The sequence below is a fragment of the Physeter macrocephalus genome, chromosome 11, assembly GCF_002837175.3.
Source record: "Physeter macrocephalus isolate SW-GA chromosome 11, ASM283717v5, whole genome shotgun sequence".
NCBI classification, from domain to species: Eukaryota; Metazoa; Chordata; class Mammalia; order Artiodactyla; family Physeteridae; genus Physeter; species Physeter macrocephalus.
Window position 1 is genome coordinate 57,223,943 of NC_041224.1, and position 23,532 is coordinate 57,247,474.

At 40.5% G+C, this 23,532-nt stretch overlaps 1 protein-coding gene across 5 annotated transcripts in view; it reads left to right on the forward strand.

Moving 5' to 3' along the window:
- ZNF609 (zinc finger protein 609) overlaps positions 1-23,532 on the forward strand; it is a 243,763-nt gene that overhangs the window by 24,996 nt on the left and 195,235 nt on the right. For 4 of the 5 annotated variants that reach the window (XR_003681624.2, XM_024128720.3, XM_055088031.1 and 1 more), the window contains exon 2: positions 2,763-3,636. Coding sequence is in view for 4 of the 5 variants with exons in the window: in XM_024128720.3 (XP_023984488.1) it covers positions 2,890-3,636 (747 nt within the window). In the remaining variant the exon portion in view is untranslated. The remainder of the gene's footprint in view (positions 1-2,762; positions 3,637-23,532) is intronic. The other variant, XM_055088033.1, reaches the window with a different exon arrangement.

The window sequence follows — 23,532 nt, forward strand, 5'->3', positions numbered from 1 at the left end:
GCATCGGCAGGCAGACTCTCAACCACTGCGCCACCAGGGAAGCCCAGTTCTGTGCTTTTTTGATTTCTGTATGAATTTTAATTGCATTTTTCATTTCCTGGCATCTTCCTTTTAAAAAAAAAATCAGATTCTTTTGTCTAAGTTCATATCTTTTCATTTCAGCCTAGTATCTTCTTAATGCTATGTCTTCTTTACTGTCATATTTTGTTTATCCTGCTCCATACGACAGGTCAGCCAGTACAGAACTGTCAGAAGCTCTCAGTGAGCACAAACACTTTTATGTACTTTATATTCTTCCCTTTATATACCTTTCCAGAGTCTCTCTTCCATTACCATCCTATTTTCTAGAGGAAGGGTTTTTGTTTATTTGTTTTTTGGAGGAAGGTCTTTTGAAAGTTTTATTGAATAAACAAACATGGGATTGCTCTAATGGTTACATTACATACTGATGATAGTGCAGCTCAAGAGGAAAGTGGGTAAGTGTTAGATGAATGTGGGTTATGCTCTAAGCCTCACCACAATTGCAGAGATTGCAGAGGTGACAAATTATGATGTTGGGAAGAACTATGCTTTAATAATCCTTTGTAGTGCAGATTCAGTTGGCATGCCCATTTCTAGAAATGCCTTTGCCCCTCATAATAGAATTATTTTCAGTATCATGTTCCACTGCCTTTTACACTCTCATTTGCTACTGTATTCCCAGCACCTAGTTTAGTGCCTGGTACTTAGTAGGCAAATAATACACGTTTTTTTGAATGAATTAGTGTATAGTATAGAGAATTCCAAACATTTTACTAAAAATTTCCTCAGAATTCTAGATCATTATCAGAGGTATCATTTCTTTAATTTTTTCAGAGATTATTTTGCCTTTACCTTGTGGGTGGCATTTTTTCATAGTTCTTTTTTTTTTTTAATTTATTTATTTATGGCTGCATTGGGTCTTTGTTGCTGCACGTGGGCTCCCTCTAGTTGTGGTGAGCGGGGGCTACTCCTCATTGCAGTGTGCAGGCTTCTCATCGCGGTGGCTTCTCTTGTTGCCAAGCACGGGCTCTAGGTGCGCAGTCTTCAGTAGTTGCGGTGCGTTGGCTCAGTAGTTGTGGCTCGCAGGTTCTAGAGCACAGGCTCAGTAGTTGTGGCATATGGGCTTAGTTGCTCCGCGGCATGTAGGATCTTCCCGGACCAGGGCTCGAATCCATGTCCCATGCATTGGCAGGTGGATTCTTAACCACTGTGCCACCAGGGATGCCCCATAGTTCTTATGTCATGTTTTCCCACACACACAGTTTTTGCTCATCGTTTTATGAAGTAAGATCTATGTGGACTCAATGTCAGCAATGGTTGGTTGTTGTTGGCACTAAGCTCTCTACTTGGGTAAAGGATGTATTTTCTTCTCAGATCTATGGCTAAATGGCAGATTAATGTGCACTCCTTTCTCTCTTACATCCCAGTTGCTATCAAGCATTCACTTGGTATAGCTCTGCTCTCCTAGGTAACATCTTCTCTTGAACTGCACCCTGGTTCTTTGACACTGCCTTGAGAGAGCAGGTGGAAAAGTACAATGTGTCTTATCTCTGTTAAGAGATATCTATAACATTTACCTGTTAGATATTTACTTTGTAGGATTCATTGTGCCACCTCTGTTTTACCCTTTCTGCTCTGTCATCTTATGAGAGTTATTTTCTATTTGCATATAGAAAGATGGTAAACAGGGGAGTGAGCAAGAACAGAAATCTTTGGCTTCATCATAAAGTAATAGCTGGATGGTGTATGTTGGCTGCCAGGTTTTCTAGATGGTACACTCTCCAAGGAGAGGTATAAATTGCCTTTTTTTCCACCCACCCCACTCCACCCCCTTTTTTAGCTATCTCTGTTCCATGTGGTGAGGCCCTGGTATTTATCAATATAGTGCCATCAGTCTTATACTATTAGAATGTAGAGATTTCTCCCACATTCTAGCATGAGGTTTTTTAGTACTGTTCAGTTATTGATAGGGTAACATTTTTTCTCTGTGTGTGTGTGTGTGTGTCTCTTCCTGGGTATTTTAGTGGGCAGTGAGAAAGACTACGTTGAATTCTGCTATTTAGACATAATTTGAAACCTGGAGTTTAATAAGTCTGGCTTAACTGAACTGAAGCTGATTGGTTAAGTCCTCTCTGAGGATTGTCTCCTCTAATTGCAGGTTTTGTCTCTATCCTGATATTGTATTTTTCTCCAGTTCTGTTTGCTTTTCTCTTTTACTTACCCACAGTTAGACACCACCCCCCTCCAGCAGTAGAATGACAAGGAATCTATATTATTTTTAGTAGTGACAGGCCCTGTTAGTAGAGGGATCTAGCCTTTTCTAGACTATGTTCTGAATCCCAGATAGTTCAAGAAGAAGCAAGGAGAAAAGAGGTATGAGTAAAGTTGTGCTAGAGGATGTGCCAGGGCCTGTATTGATTGAGGGAGGATTGCCACTTGGCAGTGGTAGTAGAAATAAGTCTCTTGGGAATGGGAAACTAACTCTAGAGGATTCCTAGTTAAGACTAACCGCTGAATTTCCGGGCAATTGCAAACATTGTACTCTCCCCTGGGGAGATGGAATGGGAATTAGCTTTTCCCTTGGTCCAATGTGACTTGGTTAGAAATACAACTGAACCTGTTTGTCTTGTCTATTGTGATGTGATAGCCACCTAGGAAGGGTCTGTTTTTTGTGGGAGTTTATTTCAGCCTCTTTGCCTGTATTGTTTCCTTTAACAGCTCTTTAAATTTTCTTTTTCCAGCAATGATGTTGTCCACTGGGCATATACTGACCAATGTGGCAGGTCTGAGAACATAGCTGAAGCTGAAAATAGGAAAGCTGGGGGCAAGGAAGAGCCTTGAATCTTGAGGTGGGACGTTGACTCTAAGATGTCCTTGAGCAGTGGAGCCTCCGGAGGGAAAGGAGTGGATGCAAACCCGGTTGAGACATACGACAGTGGGGATGAATGGGACATTGGAGTAGGGAATCTCATCATTGACCTGGACGCCGATCTGGAAAAGGACCAGCAGAAACTGGAAATGTCAGGCTCAAAGGAGGTGGGGATACCAGCTCCCAATGCTGTGGCGACACTACCAGACAACATCAAGTTTGTGACCCCAGTGCCAGGTCCTCAAGGGAAGGAAGGCAAATCAAAATCTAAAAGGAATAAGAGTGGCAAAGACACTAGCAAACCCACTCCAGGGACGTCCCTGTTCACTCCAAGTGAGGGGGCAGCTAGCAAGAAAGAGGTGCAGGGACGCTCAGGAGATGGTGCCAATGCAGGAAGCCTGGTTGCTGCTATTGCTCCCAAGGGCTCAGAGAAGGCGGCTAAGGCATCCCGCAGTGTAGCCGGCTCCAAAAAGGAGAAGGAGAACAGCTCATCTAAGAGCAAGAAGGAGAGAAGCGAAGGAGTGGGGACTTGTTCAGAAAAGGATCCTGGGGTCCTCCAGCCAGTTCCCTTGGGAGGACGTGGTGGTCAGTATGATGGAAGCACAGGGGTGGATCCAGGAGCTGTGGAGCCACTTGGGAGTATAGCTATTGAGCCTGGGGCAGCGCTCAACCCTTTGGGAGCTAAACCGGAGCCAGAGGAAGGGGAGAATGAGTGTCGCCCGCTAAAGAAAGTCAAGTCTGAAAAGGTAAGAGGTGGCCAGATCTGGCTGCCCACTGCCAGTCAGAACTGCCCTGGACTAACCACCAAATGCTATGTGCACTCTGTGGGAGCCTCATTAGTTTGTGGGTAATGACCAATTACAAGGTCAGAGCAGCTGGTAATGATAACGTGGTTTTGTTCCAAATTAGGGGATTCCCTACAGATTCATTAACAGCAGGCCTGGACATTTTGGAGAAGAGTATTTGTTGTTGGGGGTAGCTGCTTGGTAGAATGAATTTTCCGTAAGTCAAGAACCTCCAGCCTTGTCCTTGTCCCACCTCAAATACTTGTTACTAGAGGCTGGCATCAACTTTTATATGGTTCCCAGCTTGACTGACATTTCATCCTTAGAGTCATTGATAAACTAAACAAGTTGATAAACTTAATAGGCTTTCAATTGAGTGCTGTTTTTAATGGGATAAATGGTGCTGCTGGGTCTCTGGAAGAGAAAAGGGTTAAGTAAGTAAGTTTCATTACATGATATCTACCAAGTGTTCTATTGGTGACTGCCAAAGAGCAAAAGGTCACAGTTTGGGGCAGGTAAACAGTGGAGCAGGAGGTACTGAGGTACTTATCAGGTCTTACGGATTAGTGTAGTGGCTATGAAAGTTTGGCCTTGAAAGAGAGTCTTTGGCCACTAAAGTATAGTTCTTGGCTGGGTATCTCCCTCAACTATTGGGAATCAAGGTCTCCTGGTGGTTTAATAGCTGCCAAATGGTGTAATGATACCTTGCCTTCTGCTTGACTTGGAAGGACAGGTGCCTGCAGCCCCACAAGGAGTTCTCCTCCTTTGGGAAGATGATCTTAGTTCATGTCTCAGTAAATGGAGTTTGGGGGGCTAGACCAGAGTGGGTGTGAATCTAGGGTCAGCTCAGGCTGCCTTAAACTTCTGCAGCTTACAATTTCCTGCAAAGCGGCTGGCCTGGTAATGTGCTGTTCACTGGCTCTTGATTTTCCACTCTGTGTTCTGCTTACCCTATGCTTTCAGCTGATCCCAGCAGATGCAGTATAAATTGATTTCTCTGTAATTGCATCAGCTGCAGCAAGGAATACTTCTTTCCGTATGTAAGTGTTAATAGAGGCAGGATGTGTATGTTTGGGTGGTGGTGTCCTCTCAGTGCTAGGTTGCGCTTTCTTTGCTGTAGGTGTTTTGGTCCTTGCCTCTGGCACATCTGTAACTCTTAGCAACATCTGGGCTTCCCTGGTAACAGGGCTGTGAATTTTCTTCCACTAATAACACAATGGTTTATTCCCTTTTACCAGTGGCAGCTGCCAGAGAGTCTGCCTATGTTTAGGTGGCAGATGCTATAGTCCACCTCAGCAGAGTCAAGTTCCAGCTGTTTACTGGCATGGTGCATCCTGTGCTGGCTGTGATTTACCATTTTCTCTGGGGTGCAGATGGATAATACTGTTTTAAAGAGGCCTAGGAGTACCAGGAGTTCTTGCTTCTGTTCCAGGCCCATTAGACTGTTCCCTACATCTGGCTCCGGTAAACTCTTGCCGTATATCCATGTTCATAATCTTTGTTCTTCCTGTGCTGAAAAGTGGCCACTTCTGAGGTTGGCCTTCAGTTTCCTTTCTGTTTAGAACTCTTGACTCATGTTGCAATCTTCTAAGCCCAGTAGTGGTCTGTGGATGAAAGGATTAATGATGCTATCTTCATATTGGATTTAAGTCTAAATGTCCTTGAGAGTCTCCAACAGAGAAGCAATGGAACCCTTTTTCTTCTTACAGGTTCAGGGACTGGTTGGGTGGCTGCCCTTCAGATTATAATTGGGCTGAAATATGCAGTATATTCAGCTAAGAATACACCTTGGTGCCAGGGAGGTTTGCTTCTTAATAATATAGCTGTGTTAAATATGCCTTGTCACCCAAAAAGACTGAGAGTGGGGCAGTGGAATGAGAGAGAAAAGGGAAAGAGACTGTGCTTCTGTTTTTGGAGGAAAGATAAAATTACTGAGAAGTACTCTTAGAAGAGGAAATTTGCTGTGCAGTTTGATGTTACTCTAAGCAAGAACCTGCTTTCTCAGTTCTTTTCCCTGTTCCCTCAACCCTCTTGAACAGTCTGGTTCTGTGGGGTGCCATTCTAAAGCATTTGACCATTGAAATAAATAATTATGTAAATAAATATTTGGAAGTTGCTAGGAGATGAAAACACTGTGCAGAGAGATGGCGTTTCTGGAATGGGAGGAGGGAGAGATGCAAAAGGGAACACAGGCTAGGAATCTCGGAGTGGAGCAGCTTTTGAGAAACAAGGATCGCAGGGTGTTGGGCATAAGAGGTGTTTGAGTCGGTGTTTGATGATTAATAGCATAACTTATAAGCTAAGTCTTTGAAAACTTCCTTAAGATTTTTCTCTCTGAGATATGGGCTTGCCTATGGCTTAACTGGTTTGGTATGTTTCTTCCATGTAGGGGACAACCAACAGAACCAAAACAACAAAACAGATGTTTTGATATAATCTACGAATTACATACTCTGAGCTGGAAGCTGTCATGAAGAGGGAGAACTCATAAAATTTGGAAAGTGTCTTAGCTGGAGTCTCCTTACCCATACCCACTCCTGTAACCACTTGGAAACAAGAGAGAAGACAAGTGGAGTTTGTGGTGTAGGACAGAATTGTCACATGTCTACAACTAGCTAATGAGGGAGATTTGAATATTCTAATTCTCTAGCTCAGGACCTCCTCTCTCATCAAGGTGGATATCTCAGTCTATGGCTGAGCGAATTTCAATCAGCCAAGAATGTGGGTTTCCCTTCATGCGATCCCACTTTTGCTCCACCACACCTCTCTCTGGCAGGGCTCACTGTGCTGTTTCCCAGAGTTCTAGGAGAGACCAGAGATGGCTCTTAGCAACTACTGGTGCCCTGAATTGTCATTGAACACTCCTGCCTCATACTTCCTGCCAGCTGAAGAGATGGGGGAGGGAATGTTGAGGAATAAACAAGACAGAGCCTTCCAGCTCCTGTCTGTTCCTTGTCTTTGGTTTGATTGATAGGTTGTTGAGTTAGGGATGGAAGGGGAGGTAGGATGAGGGAGGTTGCCTTTCTGAATGTCCCCAGCTTAGCGCTCACGTTACCACTCTGACAGGCAAGAAAAAAGAATTTACAAACCACAGAAGGCAGTGATCTATCTGTGTTGACTCTGAGTTTGGGCTTAAACCAGGAGTTTAAGGTGAGACTCCTTTTTTTTCCCAGATCGTATAAAGTAAAGCTCTAGTGGCTAAAGGATCTAGAAGTTTGCAGCCAGAAGCTCTCTTTGTCTCTTCAGCTGCTGCTTTTGATCTTGGAAGGTAGAAACACCGCACTGTGCTTTCCCCATGTTTGTGTCTCAGCTTCTGCTGCTCTCAGAATGCTGCATACACACATTTACCACTTCCCCCATTAGTTTAGGAGACAAAATTAAGGTGTGCTTTTTGCTCTTTCCCCTTCCGATCATGTTTGCTATCATATCCTGTGTTCTAAGAGCATCTTCCTTTGCCCTTGATTTTGTTTTCTTGCCCTAGTTTATGCCTTCCATCTCATTTCTCTCGTGTTGCAATCCCTCATTGCTCAACCAAGGTCAGGTCTCTTTTATTCCTTCTGATCCAGGGCTTTCTCTCTTAACACCTTCCTCCTTCACAAGCTGTTCTTTCTCAGCTAGTGATGAAATAGCAGTTAGCCTTGCTTCCTGAAGCCAAATGCCCTCAAGCATTTTCCTTCTTGGAAAAAATTAAAAGAAGTTGATATTTATATGGGACAGAGAGGCACTCTCTAACTACAATGAAGTCTGAGCTTAATTTATTTTTTCTTCAGCAGCTCTGTTTTCCATCCGGGTGTTGTAATTCAAGGAGGGCCCTGAGAAAGATTATCTTGTCCAATCTCCTCACTTTATAGAAGAGCGAACTGAGACCAGGGAGGTCATGTGACTTACCTAGACTCTCACAGGTAGTCAGTGGCAAAGCCAGGTTTTTGTTTACCAACTTCTTCTGGCATATTGTTACTCTGGGATTCTTAACAAATCCTTCATTGTTAGGAGGGATTCTGTTTTCCCACTTTAAAGACTACCTCAGAAACATTGGATGTAAATGCCTAGGTGCTCTTAACACTGCTTTCATTTGTTTTCTATATACCGATATTGTAGGCATTCAGTAAACAAAGGATCTTTGAGTTTCACTTTCTTTGGTAAGGTGATGATGTTTACAAAGAACAACCATTTATAGCTGGCACTGAACCTCCCCTGTTATACATACAGACAGAAAGTTACTTTTTAAACTGCTACTTTGAGTTTGACTTCTTGAGAGTGTGTGTTTGTTCTGGAGTATTGCATTCAGTCAAATTTTTATTGTAATCATTGAGGCATTGCCAGTTCCCTCTTTATTTGGCAATTGCAGGTATGAAAAAAAAAAACCTGCCCTTGTGCTTCTTGGATATATCACTAATAGGCAGACCATAAATGTATTGTGGATATTAACTGTTTTGTAAAGAGATGATACTGTTAGATACCATTATCATTTTTCATTCATTCTGTATATTAATTGAGTGCATTTTACATTCCAGGTATTGTGCTTAGTACTGGGTGTACACTGGTGAACAGAACAGAGATGGTTGCTGCTCTTTGCTTACAGTTTACCATCTAGAGCAGAGTTCCTGAAATTGTGGTCCATAAAACCATGTGCATCATATCATCTGAATGTCAGAAATGCAGAGTCTTGGACCTTACCCCAGATCTGCTAAATAAGTTTTAGGGGTAGAGGCCCAGAAATCTGTACTTCCAGACGATTCTCCAGATAATTGCTATATACTTTAATGTTTGTGAATTTTCTTTAACCATCATTAAAGGTGGACACTTCATAAGTTGGGCATTGGGAGCCACTTCCAACCTAAAACACCAGTCTTGTAAACTTAAACTGCACATGAGCTCTTACACATAACTTAGTGGTTAAGAGTATAAACTCTGGAGCCAGACTACTGGGGTTTGTATCCCAGCTTTGACACTTATTAACTGAGTGATATTGAACAAATTACTTAACTGAGCTATCTCAGTTTTCTCATCTGCAAAATGAGGAAACAATAGTTCCTTAATAGGATTTTTGTGAAATTCAATTAGTTAATTCATAGAAAACACTTAGAACGGTGTTTGGCACATATAGAGCATTTAGTAAATATTAGAAAAGAAGAGTAACACGATTTGAGTTGAAATATGTCTCAGTTTGCTGTAGGCAGTAACGGGCTGAAATATAACAACATTCCACCTATACCGGAAGCCCAGTATGAATAGATAAGCATGTTGGCTAAGACTTGCAGCACTGTTCTCAGAAGTTCCAAACCTGGATTGGGAAGCTTGCATGCTGGTGATGTGTTCTAAAGGCCCTGATATTTATAGTGGGGTTTGATGAGGTAGAAACCAGAAATTGGCTTCAAAGGATATTGAAGTGGCCTGTTGAATTTCAGATTTCATATGAATTGAGTTTCCTTTTTGGCCATATCCCTGGTATGGGGTTGAGTATGTTGGATAGATATTACTGTGGGTTTGCCAGCAGGTGCAATCTCATGTATGCTGGAAGAGCACTAAATGTTTTTGTTTCTGCACAAGAGTGCATGGAAAATCTAAGTCCTAGTCCTTAATCTTCCTCCCCCAGCGTGAACTTGTATTTTTGCCATTTGGGTACAAGAGCTTTTAGCAACAGAGCTCATCCAGGGAGGCAGCAGGGCTTGGGCTTTCAGGCTGGAGGTGGCAGTAACATGCACAGCTGAGATCCTGCCACTGCTGGCTGTCTGAGCCCTCCTCTCTGTGGTTTTCACTCTTCAGGCCATGCTTGAGTAACCCGCCTCCAGAGCTGCTGACAGGGCTGTGTTCAGAGGCCTTGGAAATTACACTGTTCATTTCCTTATCATCCCCTGACCTGCAGTGCAGAGCCTTCTGGTGCAGGAACAAGGCAGAAAAAAATCCAGACGGCTCCCAGCCAGCATGTGTCAAGGGCTACAAAGAAGGAAATTGGACTTGCTCACTTAAAAACGTTGGGGTTAGGCTTTGATTTTTGGTTCCTGCCGAGAGTTATTTGTGTGTGTGCGAATGTTCTATCTCAGTGTATAGGTATAGAAATGAGTCGGTGCATGGCAAAGCTGTAGAGGAGGAGCATCTGAAAGTAGAGAGCAGAGAGGAGATTGCTTTTCTCTTCAGTTAATTTCCCAATTGTGCCATTGGGATGGGCCTGGAAGGATTACCATCAGGAATGTGCTAGGCCATATTAATATTTTAAAATATATTTCTCTAGGTACAGTTTAGTCACGGTTGAGAGCACCCACCCCAGTAAGAAGCTTCCCAGGCTGGCTGAGGAGACATTTTTAACAAATCCTATTCTCTGAAGTTGTTCATCCTAGATGACATTGCCATAGTCAATATTTAAGCTACCTAAGAAAGTATAGAGTTTGGGTCAGTCTTCAGTAAGAGGAATAGCTCTTTTGAGATGGAGAATAGTATGACAAAGGAAAGATAGGGATTCATAGCATTTTGTGACTTTTTACTTATGGAGCAGAATTCTCTTGTTTTCAGAGCCTGTCCTTGTGTTTTTAGTGTTATGATATAAGCTACTTCTTTCTTCCTTTGGGCATTTCTCTTGCCTTAGGAGACCCAAAGGAAACACTTTTCAGACTGAAGAAGTAATATGTGCCTGGTAAGGTTCTTGAGCAGAGTTTACAATCATTCTGACCTTAATTTTCCTTTTTCTGGATTTCCACTGCTTTAATGTCATTTGTGATATTGGAGCCCTTGTGAAGTGGGGAAAAAAGAAGGCTTTTAGCTTTCAGAACCTGGAGATGTTTTTAAATCCTAAGTGTCTCTCTTGTTGGAAGTGCTCCGTAGAGAAGTGTTTTTACATGAGAAAGGTGACAGCTAAGGTGAGGAAATTACTTCCTTTTACCTTCTTATAAAGCTGTGAACCCTATACCAGCAACATCAGCATAGCATCTGGGAACTTGTTAGGAATTCAAGTATCAGGCCCCATCCCAGGCCCCCAAGTCAGAAACTCTAGGCTTAAGGCCCAGCAATTTATGTTTTACCATTAGCTCTCCCACTGATCATGATTCACACTAAAGTTTGAAATCCACTGTTGTAGAGCACATTGTTCTCTTAATAGTGAAGATCAAATTCACCAAAAACTTGAAGGGGTAAAAAGTAACTCTGGACAGTAGGTATGATTTTTTTTTTTTTAATTTCCTGAGTGATGTTCAGATATATCTTTTCTCTTTATGGACAAACTGACAGGAACCTAAAACTGGAAGCAATCCTAAGGGTTTGGGACTTTGAAAGCAAAAGAGATATTTAATTTATAACTTTTCTAAGCCTCACTTTTCTCATCTGTAATGTGGAAGTGAATAGTAGTACTGATCTCATAGGGTTATTTTGAGGAGTAGATGAGATAAAGAAGGTTAAGCACTCAGCACCATGTCTAGCATGTAGTAAGTACTCAGTAAATGTTAGCTGTTGCTGATATTACAATGTTGTTAGCTATGACTTGCAAGGTCATTGTGAAATTAAGGAGAAAGGATATCCCTAGAGACTTGGAAGAGGTAAGCCCCTAGAGGTTTTGGAAAATAATGAGTTTATAATAGCTAATATTCTGAATCCTACTGATTTCCAGGAAAAGACTGATTCAGAGCATTTGGAACCATTAAGGTTTGGGATTTTATCGTTTGACTGGTTAGTTTGGAAGGGTGTGTTGGACTCCTTTTGGTAGAGCTGATCGCATGTTGAAGAACCATGGCTCTTGCTTAGCTATTTCCCATTAAAGTCAGTTTCTTTGGTATATACTCCAGCCTTCTGAATTATTTTTCTAAGCATTGAAATGGCTATAACATGATTGTTTTAGTTTGGAAAGTTGTTTTTTCCCTCTGTTAATCTTTGAAGAGTGCAGACTTTAGCCTTTTGAAAGGATTAGAACTACAGGTAGTCTAAACGGTCAAGAGAAGAATAAGGATTGAGATGCTTCTTTTTGTGAATTTGTCACTAGCAGGAAATAAAAAGTCAGTTCTTAGATTTTTAGGAGGTGGTCAGTTTTCAACTTGAAATATTGTCCACTGGGAGAGTACAATTCGACTGTGCCTGTGAAAAATACACTAATTGAGTATTTTCAAATTTGAGACCACTGGGTTCCAGCCTTAGTGGCAAATACTAGCTTGGTTTAAATGAGCCAAACCTTTCCATTAAATCCTTTCTTGGCCTTTTTTTTTTTTTTTTTAATTGAGGTATAATTGACATAACATTATATTAGTTTTGGGTGTACAACGTAATGATATAATATTTGTATATGTTGCAAAATGATCACTTCAGTAAGTCCAGTTAACATCCTCATTGTTACAAAAAAAATTTTTCTTGTGATGAGAATTTTCAAGATTTACTTTCCTAGCTACTTTCAAATATGCAATACAGTATTATTAAGTATAGTCACTATGCTTTATGTGATATCCCCATGACTTATTCATTTTGTAACTGGAAATGTACCTTTTGACCTCCTTCACCCATTTCGCCCACCCCCCACCCCCTACCTCAGGCAGCCACCAATCTGTTCTCTATGTCCGTGTGCTCAGGTTTTTGTTTACTTGTTTTTAGATTCCACAGATAAGTGGAATCATATGCTATTTATCTTTTTCTGTCTGAATTATTTCACTTAGCATAATGCCCATTCATGCAGTCACAAGTGGCAAGATTTCATTCTTTTTATGGTCAAATAGTATTGCATTGTGTATATGTGTATATATATATACACACACCCCCCCCCATGTTTTCTTTACCCATTTATCCATCGATGGACATTGAGGTTCTTCCATGTCTTGGCTATTGTAAATAATGCTGCAGTGAACATGGGGGTGCATGTGTGGTTTTATTTTTAATATGTCTTTTCAAATCAGTATTTTTGTTTTCTTCAGATAAATACCCAGAAATGGAATTGCTAGATCATATGGTAGTTCTATTTTTAATTTTTTGAGGAACCTCCAAACTGTTTTCTATAGTGGCTGCACAATTTACATTCCCACCAACAGTGCACAAGGGCTCCTTTTTCTCCACAACCTTGCCAACACATGTTATTTCTTGTCTTTTTAATAGCCGTTTTAATAGGTGTGAGTGCTGTCTCATTGTGGTTTTCATTGGCATTTCTCTGATGATTAGTGATGTTGAGCATCTTCTTGTGTACCTGTTGGCCATCTGTATGTCTTCTCTTGGCCTCTGTTTTTGTTTAGTAATGGGTTCTCTTTTCTGTAAAAAGTATTTTGTAAACTGGTACTCCAGCCCACTCAGCTCAGAGTTGACATTTCCTATTTGATATGTTTCTTTAGAAGTTAAATACTTAACTCTGCACTGACTGGTACAGAGAGTATTGTAGAAAGGAGGTGTACATATTCATCATATACCAACCAAAGTAGCATGAGGTTAGAGAAATTCTGGATGAAGAGTCTCTTGGTGCTGAGGCTTCTCAAGTGGAGGCGCATGTCAGAATCCCATCTGGAGCTTCTACAAAGTAAAAGTGCTCTACTGAAGTAAAATCTATAGGGTTGGGGACCCCAAGCATGTACATATTTTTTTAAAACTTCAGCAGGTGCTTTTAATGTGCCTCTTGGTTAAAAACCACTGTTGTTGTGGAAAGGACTTTGATTTCATTATACAGCCTCTGGAAATCCCTGTTACTCACTCAGCTAGGGAACATTTAAAGTTGTTCTTGCTTTTTGCCATTTGCAGATGGAGCTGTGTACTGCACTTTAGATATCATGTGATCCTTAAGTGTTTTACAGCGTGGTCAAGATCTTCCTCCAGCTTTCCTTTTTCATTGCTCATTGTGTTGGGGTCATTTAGGAATATAGACATAATGAATCTGACTTCTCATTATCCCCTTCATTAGAGCTAATTAATAAATTTTTGATGGTTATAGCCTTTAAAGTAGAGCATCCATATCAGTGTTACTGATTCATTTTAAAATTATTGTTTCAGATTTTTTAAAGCAAATTTGAACAAAATTCCTATGACTAGATATGTTTTGCCATAAATAGGCAACTTGTGATTTTTTTCTATTTAAATTGGAGGGGAGCAGAAGACAGGTTTAGATAATCTAAATTTATTGCTAATCCAAAAGCAGCTTCTTTTCTCTTTGATTTGTGAATGTATTTCTGTGTTTATGTTGGACAATAGGTGGTCTTAATTTTCCAGAAATCCATGATACTCCAATATAAAATAATGCAGCTATCCAATAAAGACCTTGTTCCTGAGCCTTCTTCTGGACATATTCAAATTAAACATGCTGTTTTAAGAAGAGACAGCATCACTTCACAAAAATAGTAGAGGTTCACTGTCTTTCTTTGCTTTTTTTTTGTAAACACATACTATTTCTTTGAAGTCAGGAAGAAAATTAAATGTTTTTGAATATAAAGTATTTCCCTGCTGGGATTTTAAGTCTCATTATAGTTAGAATGCTAATTATTATCAAAGATGAACACATACTTGAATATGCTGCAAACTTATAGTTAAAATCATTATGGAATGTCACGTTTGGGGCAAAATTATAATCAACCTAAAATTTTCATATAATAAATTCTTTTTTTTAATTCGGCTACACTGCACGACATGTGGGATCTTAGTTCCCCTACCAGGGATTGAACCCGAGCCCCCTGCAGTGGAAGCACAGAGTCTTAACCACTGGACCGCCAGTGAAGTCCTCGTATAATAAAATTTAAAACATGGTTTTTAGTACTGATAATTGTATTATCTATGCTGTCAAAATTTACAGTAATCTATAGTTAAATGGATCTTTTTAGGTTTTTGAGTATGCACATGCCATTGCAAAGGAGGAGAAAAAATTGGCAAACGTGGGGAAGAAGTCATCATACAAAGTGACTACACATTTATATACACCATATTAGACTAGATCTTAATTCTATCAGTATGCAGATTCCTAAACATCTGGTAGAGTGTCTGTTTTAGATAAAATATGCCGTAAGGCATTTTTCATTTTGCTTATACATATGTTGGAGATTGCCATACTGGCTTCATAAATTCAACATGAACAATTTTTTCTTTAGCCTTGAAACAAACCATTATTTCTTCAGTTGCGGTCTCATGTAAAAGCTGGCTTGTGTTTGAGGACTGTATTGATGAAAAATATGTATTTGTGAATACTAGAATTACCCTAACCCTAGCAAAATGCTTACACTCTGAGGAGACACATTGCAATGGAAACCAGGTAAGTGAACAGCCAGTTCAAGTCTCCCATCTCTGGCTCCCTCCGGAGTGTATACTCAATGGATGGAATGACTGCTAGGCCCAAACCATTCACATTGTTCTTTGTTTTTTCTTTTTTTTTCTTTCTTTTTTTTTTTTTTTTGCCAGTCACATAAAGTTGATTTGGTTATGTTATCTATTTAGTGTACAGAAGTATTTTATGACAGAAGAAATCTTGGGGTCCAGAGTCTCTCTATAGTGGAAATTTACGGGTCCATGGATTGAATCCAGCCCAATATAATGATTATTCTTCTGTAGCATTTACTTTTCAGTTCTGACTTTCTTTTCTTTTCTTTTTTAAAATAAATTTATTTATTTATTTATTTTTGGCTGCACTGGGTCTCCATTGCTGTGTGCGGGCTTCCTCTAGCTGCGGCGAGCGGGGGCTACTCTTCATCGTGGTGCGCGGACTTCTCATTACCGTGGCTTCTCTTGTTGCGGAGCACAGGCTCTAGGCATGCGGGCTTCAGTAGTTATGGCTGGCGGGCTCAGTAGTTGTGGCTCACAGGCTCTAGAGCGCAGGCTCAGTAGTTGTGGCACACGGGGTTAGTTGCTCCGCAGCGTGTGGGATCTTCCCGGACCAGGGCTCGAACCCGTGTCCCCTGCATTGGCAGGTGGATTCTTAAGCACTGTGCCACCGGGGAAGTCCCAGTTCTGACTTTCTTGTTCCTCACAATACCACAATTTCCTTCTCTTTAGGTTCCCTTGATCACTAAAGAAATAAAGCCATTTGTATATGCTAACCTCATATCTTACCCTTGAGTTAAACAAAAACCATCCTATAGGCAAACTGAAGAACAGAGCTGTTCTTGTCCTACCAACATAAATATCCTTGAGCCTAGTCTCTCTTTCTTAGGCCCAGTGCCTTTTGTAACCTCCTCAGCTGCTCTTCATTTTCTGTCCTTTTCTGACTTACACTTAGAATCTATATCATGCTTCTTTAATATCCTGTAGTTGTTTTAATTATTTTTTGTTATTTATGATACTCACTTTTACATTTGTTATTGGTCCAGTCCTAACCAGATGGGATTATATTTCATTATGGAGATTTAGAGAGGGGCTTTTCTTCTCCTCTCCAATTGCAAGTAATTAACCAGGAAAAAGTAGTCATTTTTATATGTTCTACCATGGGTATTCATTACAGTCTGGACACAGCATTGGTTGTATCAAGAAAACCACTGTACTCATGACTACAGGTTTTTGCCTGCTGTGAATAGGATACCTTATTTGAAGGCTTGGTGCCAGTGCTATGCTTCTAGCTGTGTGCTGGTGGCAGCTCTTGGCCAGAACACTGCAGTTGGCCTATAGGACTGGAGAGACAGAAGTTTTCATGTTGAAGAGCTAAGTGAAGTGTTTCTGGTTGTAGGCCAATGCATCACTGAGGAAGAAGAAAAGTACAGTTTGTCACTCCCTGGGAAGTAGTTTGGCTAGGGCAAAGCTACCGGAAATGGAATTCTAAACTTATTGATTTAGGAAGCTTTGGGGTTTTGTCCCTTAGCCTTTGTGAAATGGAGCTTCTTTTCAAAGCAGGGTAAGGGATGGGATAGAGCAGACTTAAAGGCTCAAAATAATGTCACTTTCCAACTCTCCAATCAGCCCTTTTAGAACTAAGCAGGTAGGTGTCCTTAGATATCCCACAAAGAGGAAAAACTGACTGTTGTTTAGAAACCAAGTTAGGTAGGACTGTCTCTGGCTTCTTCTGGATTAGTGACCTGAAGTGGCATTCAGTGCAGAGAATAGTCTGGGAAGGTAGTTGGAAAATAATACTCCAATGACATTTTCATATTTGACTAATATTTTCAGATTTTTCATTTGTTTTTATTCCCTAGTCACATTTCTTCTTCCATTTCATATCTAATAACCAAAAGCAGGAGCAAAGAGGCAGACAAATCCCACTTTAATCCTTCCCATTCCCTTGCCCTCATAGAGCTTTGATGCTGGTGAAAGCTTGTTGAAATGAACTGGGAGCAGCCTGAGAGGTATGTTTGGATGATTGTGGCGGTGAGGAAGTAGTGGAGTTGGGCTTTGTGATGGTGGGGTTTGGAATGAGTGCCTAAATATAAACTTTGATGGTTTAGTTTTATTTTTAACAACAACAAATAAATATTAGTACTTTTGCTATCACCTGTTTACTTGCTACTGGCAAGAAAAATAGCAAATGGCTGGTTTATCACCCTTTAGGGATGGTTTTGGGTAGGAATTTGAGATCAGCGTAGTTTAGGACTTGATAGCAAGAGATGATATCTTTGGCCTAAATAATACCTCCCAAGAAACAAACTTTTAAAGGAAACTTAGATTTTATTTATTTATTTATTTATTTATTTATTTATTTTTTATTATTTTCTTTTGGGGCAAGCCATGGGGCTTGCAGGAGTTCCCCAACCAGGGACTGAACGGAAGTGAAAGCACAGAATCCTAATCACTAGACCACCAGGGAACTCCCGGAAACTTAGATTTTAATGTGGCGTTCACTTAGTAAAAATTATCTTTTCTTAAATGTTCTTGTATTGATCTTATCTTAGGAAATGGTTCCTTATCATTGTATTTATCCTGCTTATATTCTTCTACAGCTTTCAGAAACATTTCCGAAGTTCAACTTGCAGGCTACTGAATAGTAAATCTAGTAGGAGAGACAGAATGGAATCAAATAATCACATGCATATCAGGGTCAGTGTCAGAGAAAATATCCATGAAGAAGTTTGAGTAAATATCTGAAGAATGAGTAGTAGTTAATTTGGAGAAGGGAGTTAAATGAATGAACAACCAAGTGGAAATGTCCCTTAAGGTCTGGAGGTTATGAGAGAGAACTGGAAATCTAAAGATATGGGAATTACTAATGTGAACAAATAAATGGTAATTGATGCCATAAAGGTGGGTGAACTTACCCAGGGAGAATGTGACCCTTGAATGAGACAAAAAGGAAGGGGCCCAGGATGGATCCCTGAGGAGCACCAAGAATGTAGCTAACTTAGATGGCATACTGGGCAGTGCTTCCCTGTGTAATGGAGAGCGTACAAACCTACAACAGGGAACACATGTCTACAAAATCATTTTAAAATTCTCTGAAAGGGATTATAGAACTTGCTTAGGGGCTTCCCTGGTGGCGCAGTGGTTAACAATCCGCCTGCCAATGAAGGGGACATGGGTTCGAGCCCTGGTCTGGGAAGATCCCACATGCCGCGGAGCAACTAAGCCCATGTGCCACAATTACTGAGCCTGCGCCCTAGAGCCCGCGAGCCACACCACTGAGCCCGCATGCCACAAAGACTGAAGCCCACGCGCCTAGAGCCTGTGCTCCGCAACAAGAGAAGCCACCGCAATGAGAAACCTGCGCACCGCAACAACGAGTAGCCCTGGCTCGCCGCAACTAGAGAAAGCCTGTGAGCAGCAACGAAGACCCAACGCAGCCAAAAATAAATAAATAAAATAAATAAGTTTCTTAAAAAAAAAAAAAAAAAAAGAACTTGATTAGTTCTGTAGTTAGATTTGGTTTACTGTATTGAGTCATGCTTTAAGGAAAAGTTCCTTTCCCATGCTACTTGTGAATAATGAAAGTGATCTTTGGTTTTTACTTTAACCACTTTCCATATTTTTTCTGCCTTTCACAGCCTCTTCCAAATCATTCTGAACTTCCACAAATGGAATTAAAATGAAAGCATAGATTCTGTAATTAGACCTGTGTTTGAACCCCAGTACTGCCACTGAATATATGTGGAATCTTGCAAACTGCCTCTCTGAATCTCATTTTCCTTACATTGTTATGGATTAAAAGCACACTGTAAGGCCAAAAATAAATAAATAAAATAAATAAGTTTCTTAAAAAAAAAAAAAAAAAAAGAACTTGATTAGTTCTGTAGTTAGATTTGGTTTACTGTATTGAGTCATGCTTTAAGGAAAAGTTCCTTTCCCATGCTACTTGTGAATAATGAAAGTGATCTTTGGTTTTTACTTTAACCACTTTCCATATTTTTTCTGCCTTTCACAGCCTCTTCCAAATCATTCTGAACTTCCACAAATGGAATTAAAATGAAAGCATAGATTCTGTAATTAGACCTGTGTTTGAACCCCAGTACTGCCACTGAATATATGTGGAATCTTGCAAACTGCCTCTCTGAATCTCATTTTCCTTAAATTGTTATGGATTAAAAGCACACTGTAAGTGCATAGTATGTGGTAGTCTAGTACTTGTAAGCCAGCAACAAATGTTTGTTCTGTTTTATTTTTTCTTCCTTGCAGCCTCTCCTGTTTTTCCCAGGCAGGTGAGTTTTTTCATCTGTGATCATGGTAACAGCAGCTTTTCTGCTAGAGCAAAGGAGCTTTGCACTTCAGTGGTAAAAGCCCTTACTGGAGAGAAAGTAGAAGGAGGGTAATCCAGAAGTTTCAGCAACAGCATCATTGGCATTTGGGGCTGAGGGCAGCCCAGTGTATTGTAGGATGTTTAGCAGTATCTTTGCCTTTAACCACTAGGTGCCAATAGCATTCCCCCCAAGCTGAGGCAACCAAAAATGTCTCCAGACATTGCCAAATGTCCCCTAGAGGGCAAAATCCCATTGGAGAACCATTTGCTAAAATACTGTTTCTTGACGTGGGTGTTACATGGCTGTGTTTATGTAATTTTATTTTTATGAAAATGCAGTGAGTTGCATAATATATGCAGTTTTCTATTGTTAATGTTATGTTTCCACACACACACACACAAATCTTTAATCATTTTTTTACCAAAGGCAATAGAGAACCAGGCTCTAACCATTAACTATGTCTAACTATGTCTAGGTTTTCACTCTCTCTTAATCCCTGAAAGGTGGGATGGAATTATGGGGGGAAAGGGGTCCATGGTAGGATGGAAAGGCAAAAAATAGTCTAAAAATTTGGCTTCCAAATGTCTCTTTTCAACTCCTAGTCAATAGGGTGTGGAATTTCAACGTAGGAATATTTCTATTACAAGATTTCAGAAATAAGCTCTGGGTGCAGGACAGAATTGAATTACTAGCAAAACAGGTATCTTCTTTCCCACCCTGTCTTCTGTATTGTGACAGCAAAGGAGAGGGTCACCCAATTTTGGGTCATTTCAACTCTTATGACCTCTTTCTTGATGGCCCATTGAAGTTACTTCTGAAAGTGTTTGCTTTTATCTTTAATATAAAATCTTTCAGTTTTTCTTCACTGTGTATGGGTGGGTAAATTGTCCTTCCATATTGGATGATGTTGCCTGCTCCCTGAGAATACTGTCCCCAGAGAAGTCATTGGATAGGACCTAGGCTGGCAGCAGGAGGTCCAGTAAACCACCTCAGTGTCTTAGGAGGAGTCCAAGAAAAGATCCCGTTTTGAAGTTTGAAAGATTCTGCAAAGAGAGGGCAGGCCTTGGGGCCAAGCAGCCTTTGAGATAGTAACGGGGCTCATAAATGAGAACTGGCATGTGCCCACAGAATTTCTCATCCTGGCTCCACAGTTGGCTGAGGAGGGAAGTGTGTGGAAGGCTCTGTAAGTGGAAGGATTGTTCTTGGCTTTGGCTGTCGTGTGGCTGGAAACAGCAGGGAGGGAGCTTGGACCTGGTCTCTGGAGTCTAGGCATTGCCCTGAGAAGAAGGGTTTTTTCCCCCTTCCATTTCTTGTTGTTGATGTTTTTTTCCCTCCCCTCCCCTCCCCAACCCCCTTTAGTACTTAACATTTCAAGGTACAGGAAATGGTTGGATATTGAGTGTTTTACAACTCTTCTAACACAGCCTATTAATATTGGTCTGCCAAGATGAAAGCCGGAAGACGATTTAACTAGGTAGAATCAAGGTTCATAACTTTTATGAAAGTGCCCCGAGCAAGGTACCCTTGGTTTATTTGGAAGTGTTTAAGTTTTACTAAAATCCCATCATTGCCAGCATGGTTTTTTAAAAAGGATAGACAGCCATGGGGACTTCCCTGGGGGCGCAGTGGTTAAGAATCCGCCTGCCAATGCAGGGGACACACGTTTGATCCCTGGTCTGGGAAGATCCCACATGCCGCGGACAGCTAACCCCGTGCGCCACAACTACTGAGCCTGCGCTCTAGAGCCCGTGTGCCACAACTACTGAGCCTGTGCTCTAGAGCCAGCGTGTCACAACTACTGAGCCCGTGCACCTAGAGCCAGTGCTCGGCAACAAGAGAAGCCACCGTAATGAGAAGCCCGAGCCCCGCTACTCCCATCTGAGGACAAAAGGAGAGCATTGGTATGGGAAAGAAACGTAACTATGTCTCTGGACCTCTGTCCCCTCATTATTCTTTACTGGCCCTGGCAGCTGCCAAAGCTTGCTCAATAGAGTTGTGGGCTGGGGATTGTTTCTTAATCCCTGTCAGGAGTACCAAACCTCATCTGTGTTATCTAGGCTCTGAGCCCCTGGCACTTGGCTAAGGCACTTGCTGAGGCATCTGGTGACTCTAGACAAAAGACTATTTTGTCAGTGAGAAGATTGGGGCAAAGTACAAGCATTGTTATCTCTGATGCCCTCAGGGCAAACTGTCTACTTGGCAAGTGGGAGAGTCTTGACCTTGTGAATTACAGCAACCTGTCCATGTGGTTTTAGGTTTCTTTGAGATTATTTTCTACTCCTGAAGTTTCAGCATTCAGGCATTGAAATCCACTATTAATGCTTTTTTAAAAAAAAGTTTTAAATACAAAAGTAATAAGTGCTTTATTTTAAAGAATTTGGAAAATGCAGAAAGGTAAAAGGAACAAGAGAAAAATCATGTTTAATTCTACCATATTCATTTTCTTAATGGAAGAATTTTTTTAATGTGAAACTGGCTGAGATTATTCGTTCAGGGCTGGCTTGTACATGACCTATATACGTCATAAAGCTCAATCCTGTTCCCTAAAGTTTAAGCATCTTTTATTTTACCGTTTGAGAACTGACCTGGTCAGGCTCTGCTTGGCTAGATTTTATTACATTTGATGAAATCTCACCCTGGACTATGAAACTATCTTCTGTATTTAAGTTTTTATAACTTGTTTTAAGCCAAGTTTTTATCTTCATCTGTGATTATCTTCAGAAGTCTGGGTGTTTGTGTTTTAAATTAATGATGGTGAATGAATGTGTAGGGGGAAATGGTTTTGTTATTTTAAAAGGCTAAATATTGACCTGCTTTCTCAAACCCTTTTTTGGAAAGAGGTGTCTGTGGTGTCAATTAACATAATAATTTGCTTTCATTGATGAGCATTGTCAATTTTGTCTTTTGAGATTTCTTGTCGTATAAAAGAAAAGGACTGTTTTTCATGGAATCTTGAGACAAACTGAGCTACAGGAACTTTTTCTTTTCCCCTAGAGCAACATTTTAATTAAGGCAACAGCACAGAAACAAATCCACCCTTTTTCTCTATATAATTTTCTATCTGGATTTATGTTGACCAGTCTGGAGCTTCTGCTTATTAGATTTTTACATAGATATTATAGATTTTTGTTTAACTCTTAAAGGTTTGTGGTAAAGAAGATGGAAATATTGGCTTAGGAGGGAAATTATTTTGGTCTTATTTATTATTCCTTATTAATGTTAAAATGAGACAAGAACTACAAGACACTGGTGTCTAAAAGTACTCTTTGACATTTGCAGTATCAGGTATAGCCATTCCCAAAAGAGACCTTCATTAATATACCCTAAAGATCTTTTGACAGGACAGAAATGGGGAGAGATGCTAATTGGGCCTGTTTTTATTTATATTCTCTGAAAGTGTGCATTCTATACTGATAGGGTATTATTGTAGATTTTCTTTTCATTTAACATGCAATCTCTCCATGTATATAATAGGGGAGAGAGAGCTTCCAGTCAAAATAATCACTCTAGCAGCTCTGAGACTAATCTTTGGAACTATCTTTTTCCAGTCTTTCAAATTTTGGTTTGAAGAAATCAAATCAGACAGAAATGTAGATCAATGGAACAGGATAGAAAGCCCAGAGATAAACCCACACACCTATGGTCACCTTATCTTTGATAAAGGAGGCAAGAATATCCAATGGAGAAAAGACAGGCTCTTCAGTAAGTGGTGCTGGGAAAACTGGGCAGCTACCTGTAAAAGAATGAAATTAGAACACTCCCTAACACCATACACAAAAATAAACTCAAAATGGATTAAAGACCTAAGTGTAAGGCCAGACACTTTCAAACTCTTAGAGGAGAACATAGGAAGAACACTCTATGACATAGATCACAGCAAGATCCTTTTTGACCCACCTCCTAGAGATAAACCCACACACCTATGGTCACCTTATCTTTGATAAAGGAGGCAAGAATATCCAATGGAGAAAAGACAGGCTCTTCAGTAAGTGGTGCTGGGAAAACTGGGCAGCTACCTGTAAAAGAATGAAATTAGAACACTCCCTAACACCATACACAAAAATAAACTCAAAATGGATTAAAGACCTAAGTGTAAGGCCAGACACTTTCAAACTCTTAGAGGAGAACATAGGAAGAACACTCTATGACATAGATCACAGCAAGATCCTTTTTGACCCACCTCCTAGAGAAATGGAAATAAAAACAAAACTAAACAAATGGGACCTAATGAAACTTAAAAGCTTTTGCACAGCAGAGGAAACCATAAACAAGATGAAAAGACAACCCTCAGAATGGGAGAAAATATTTGCAAATGAAGCAACTGACAAAGGATTAA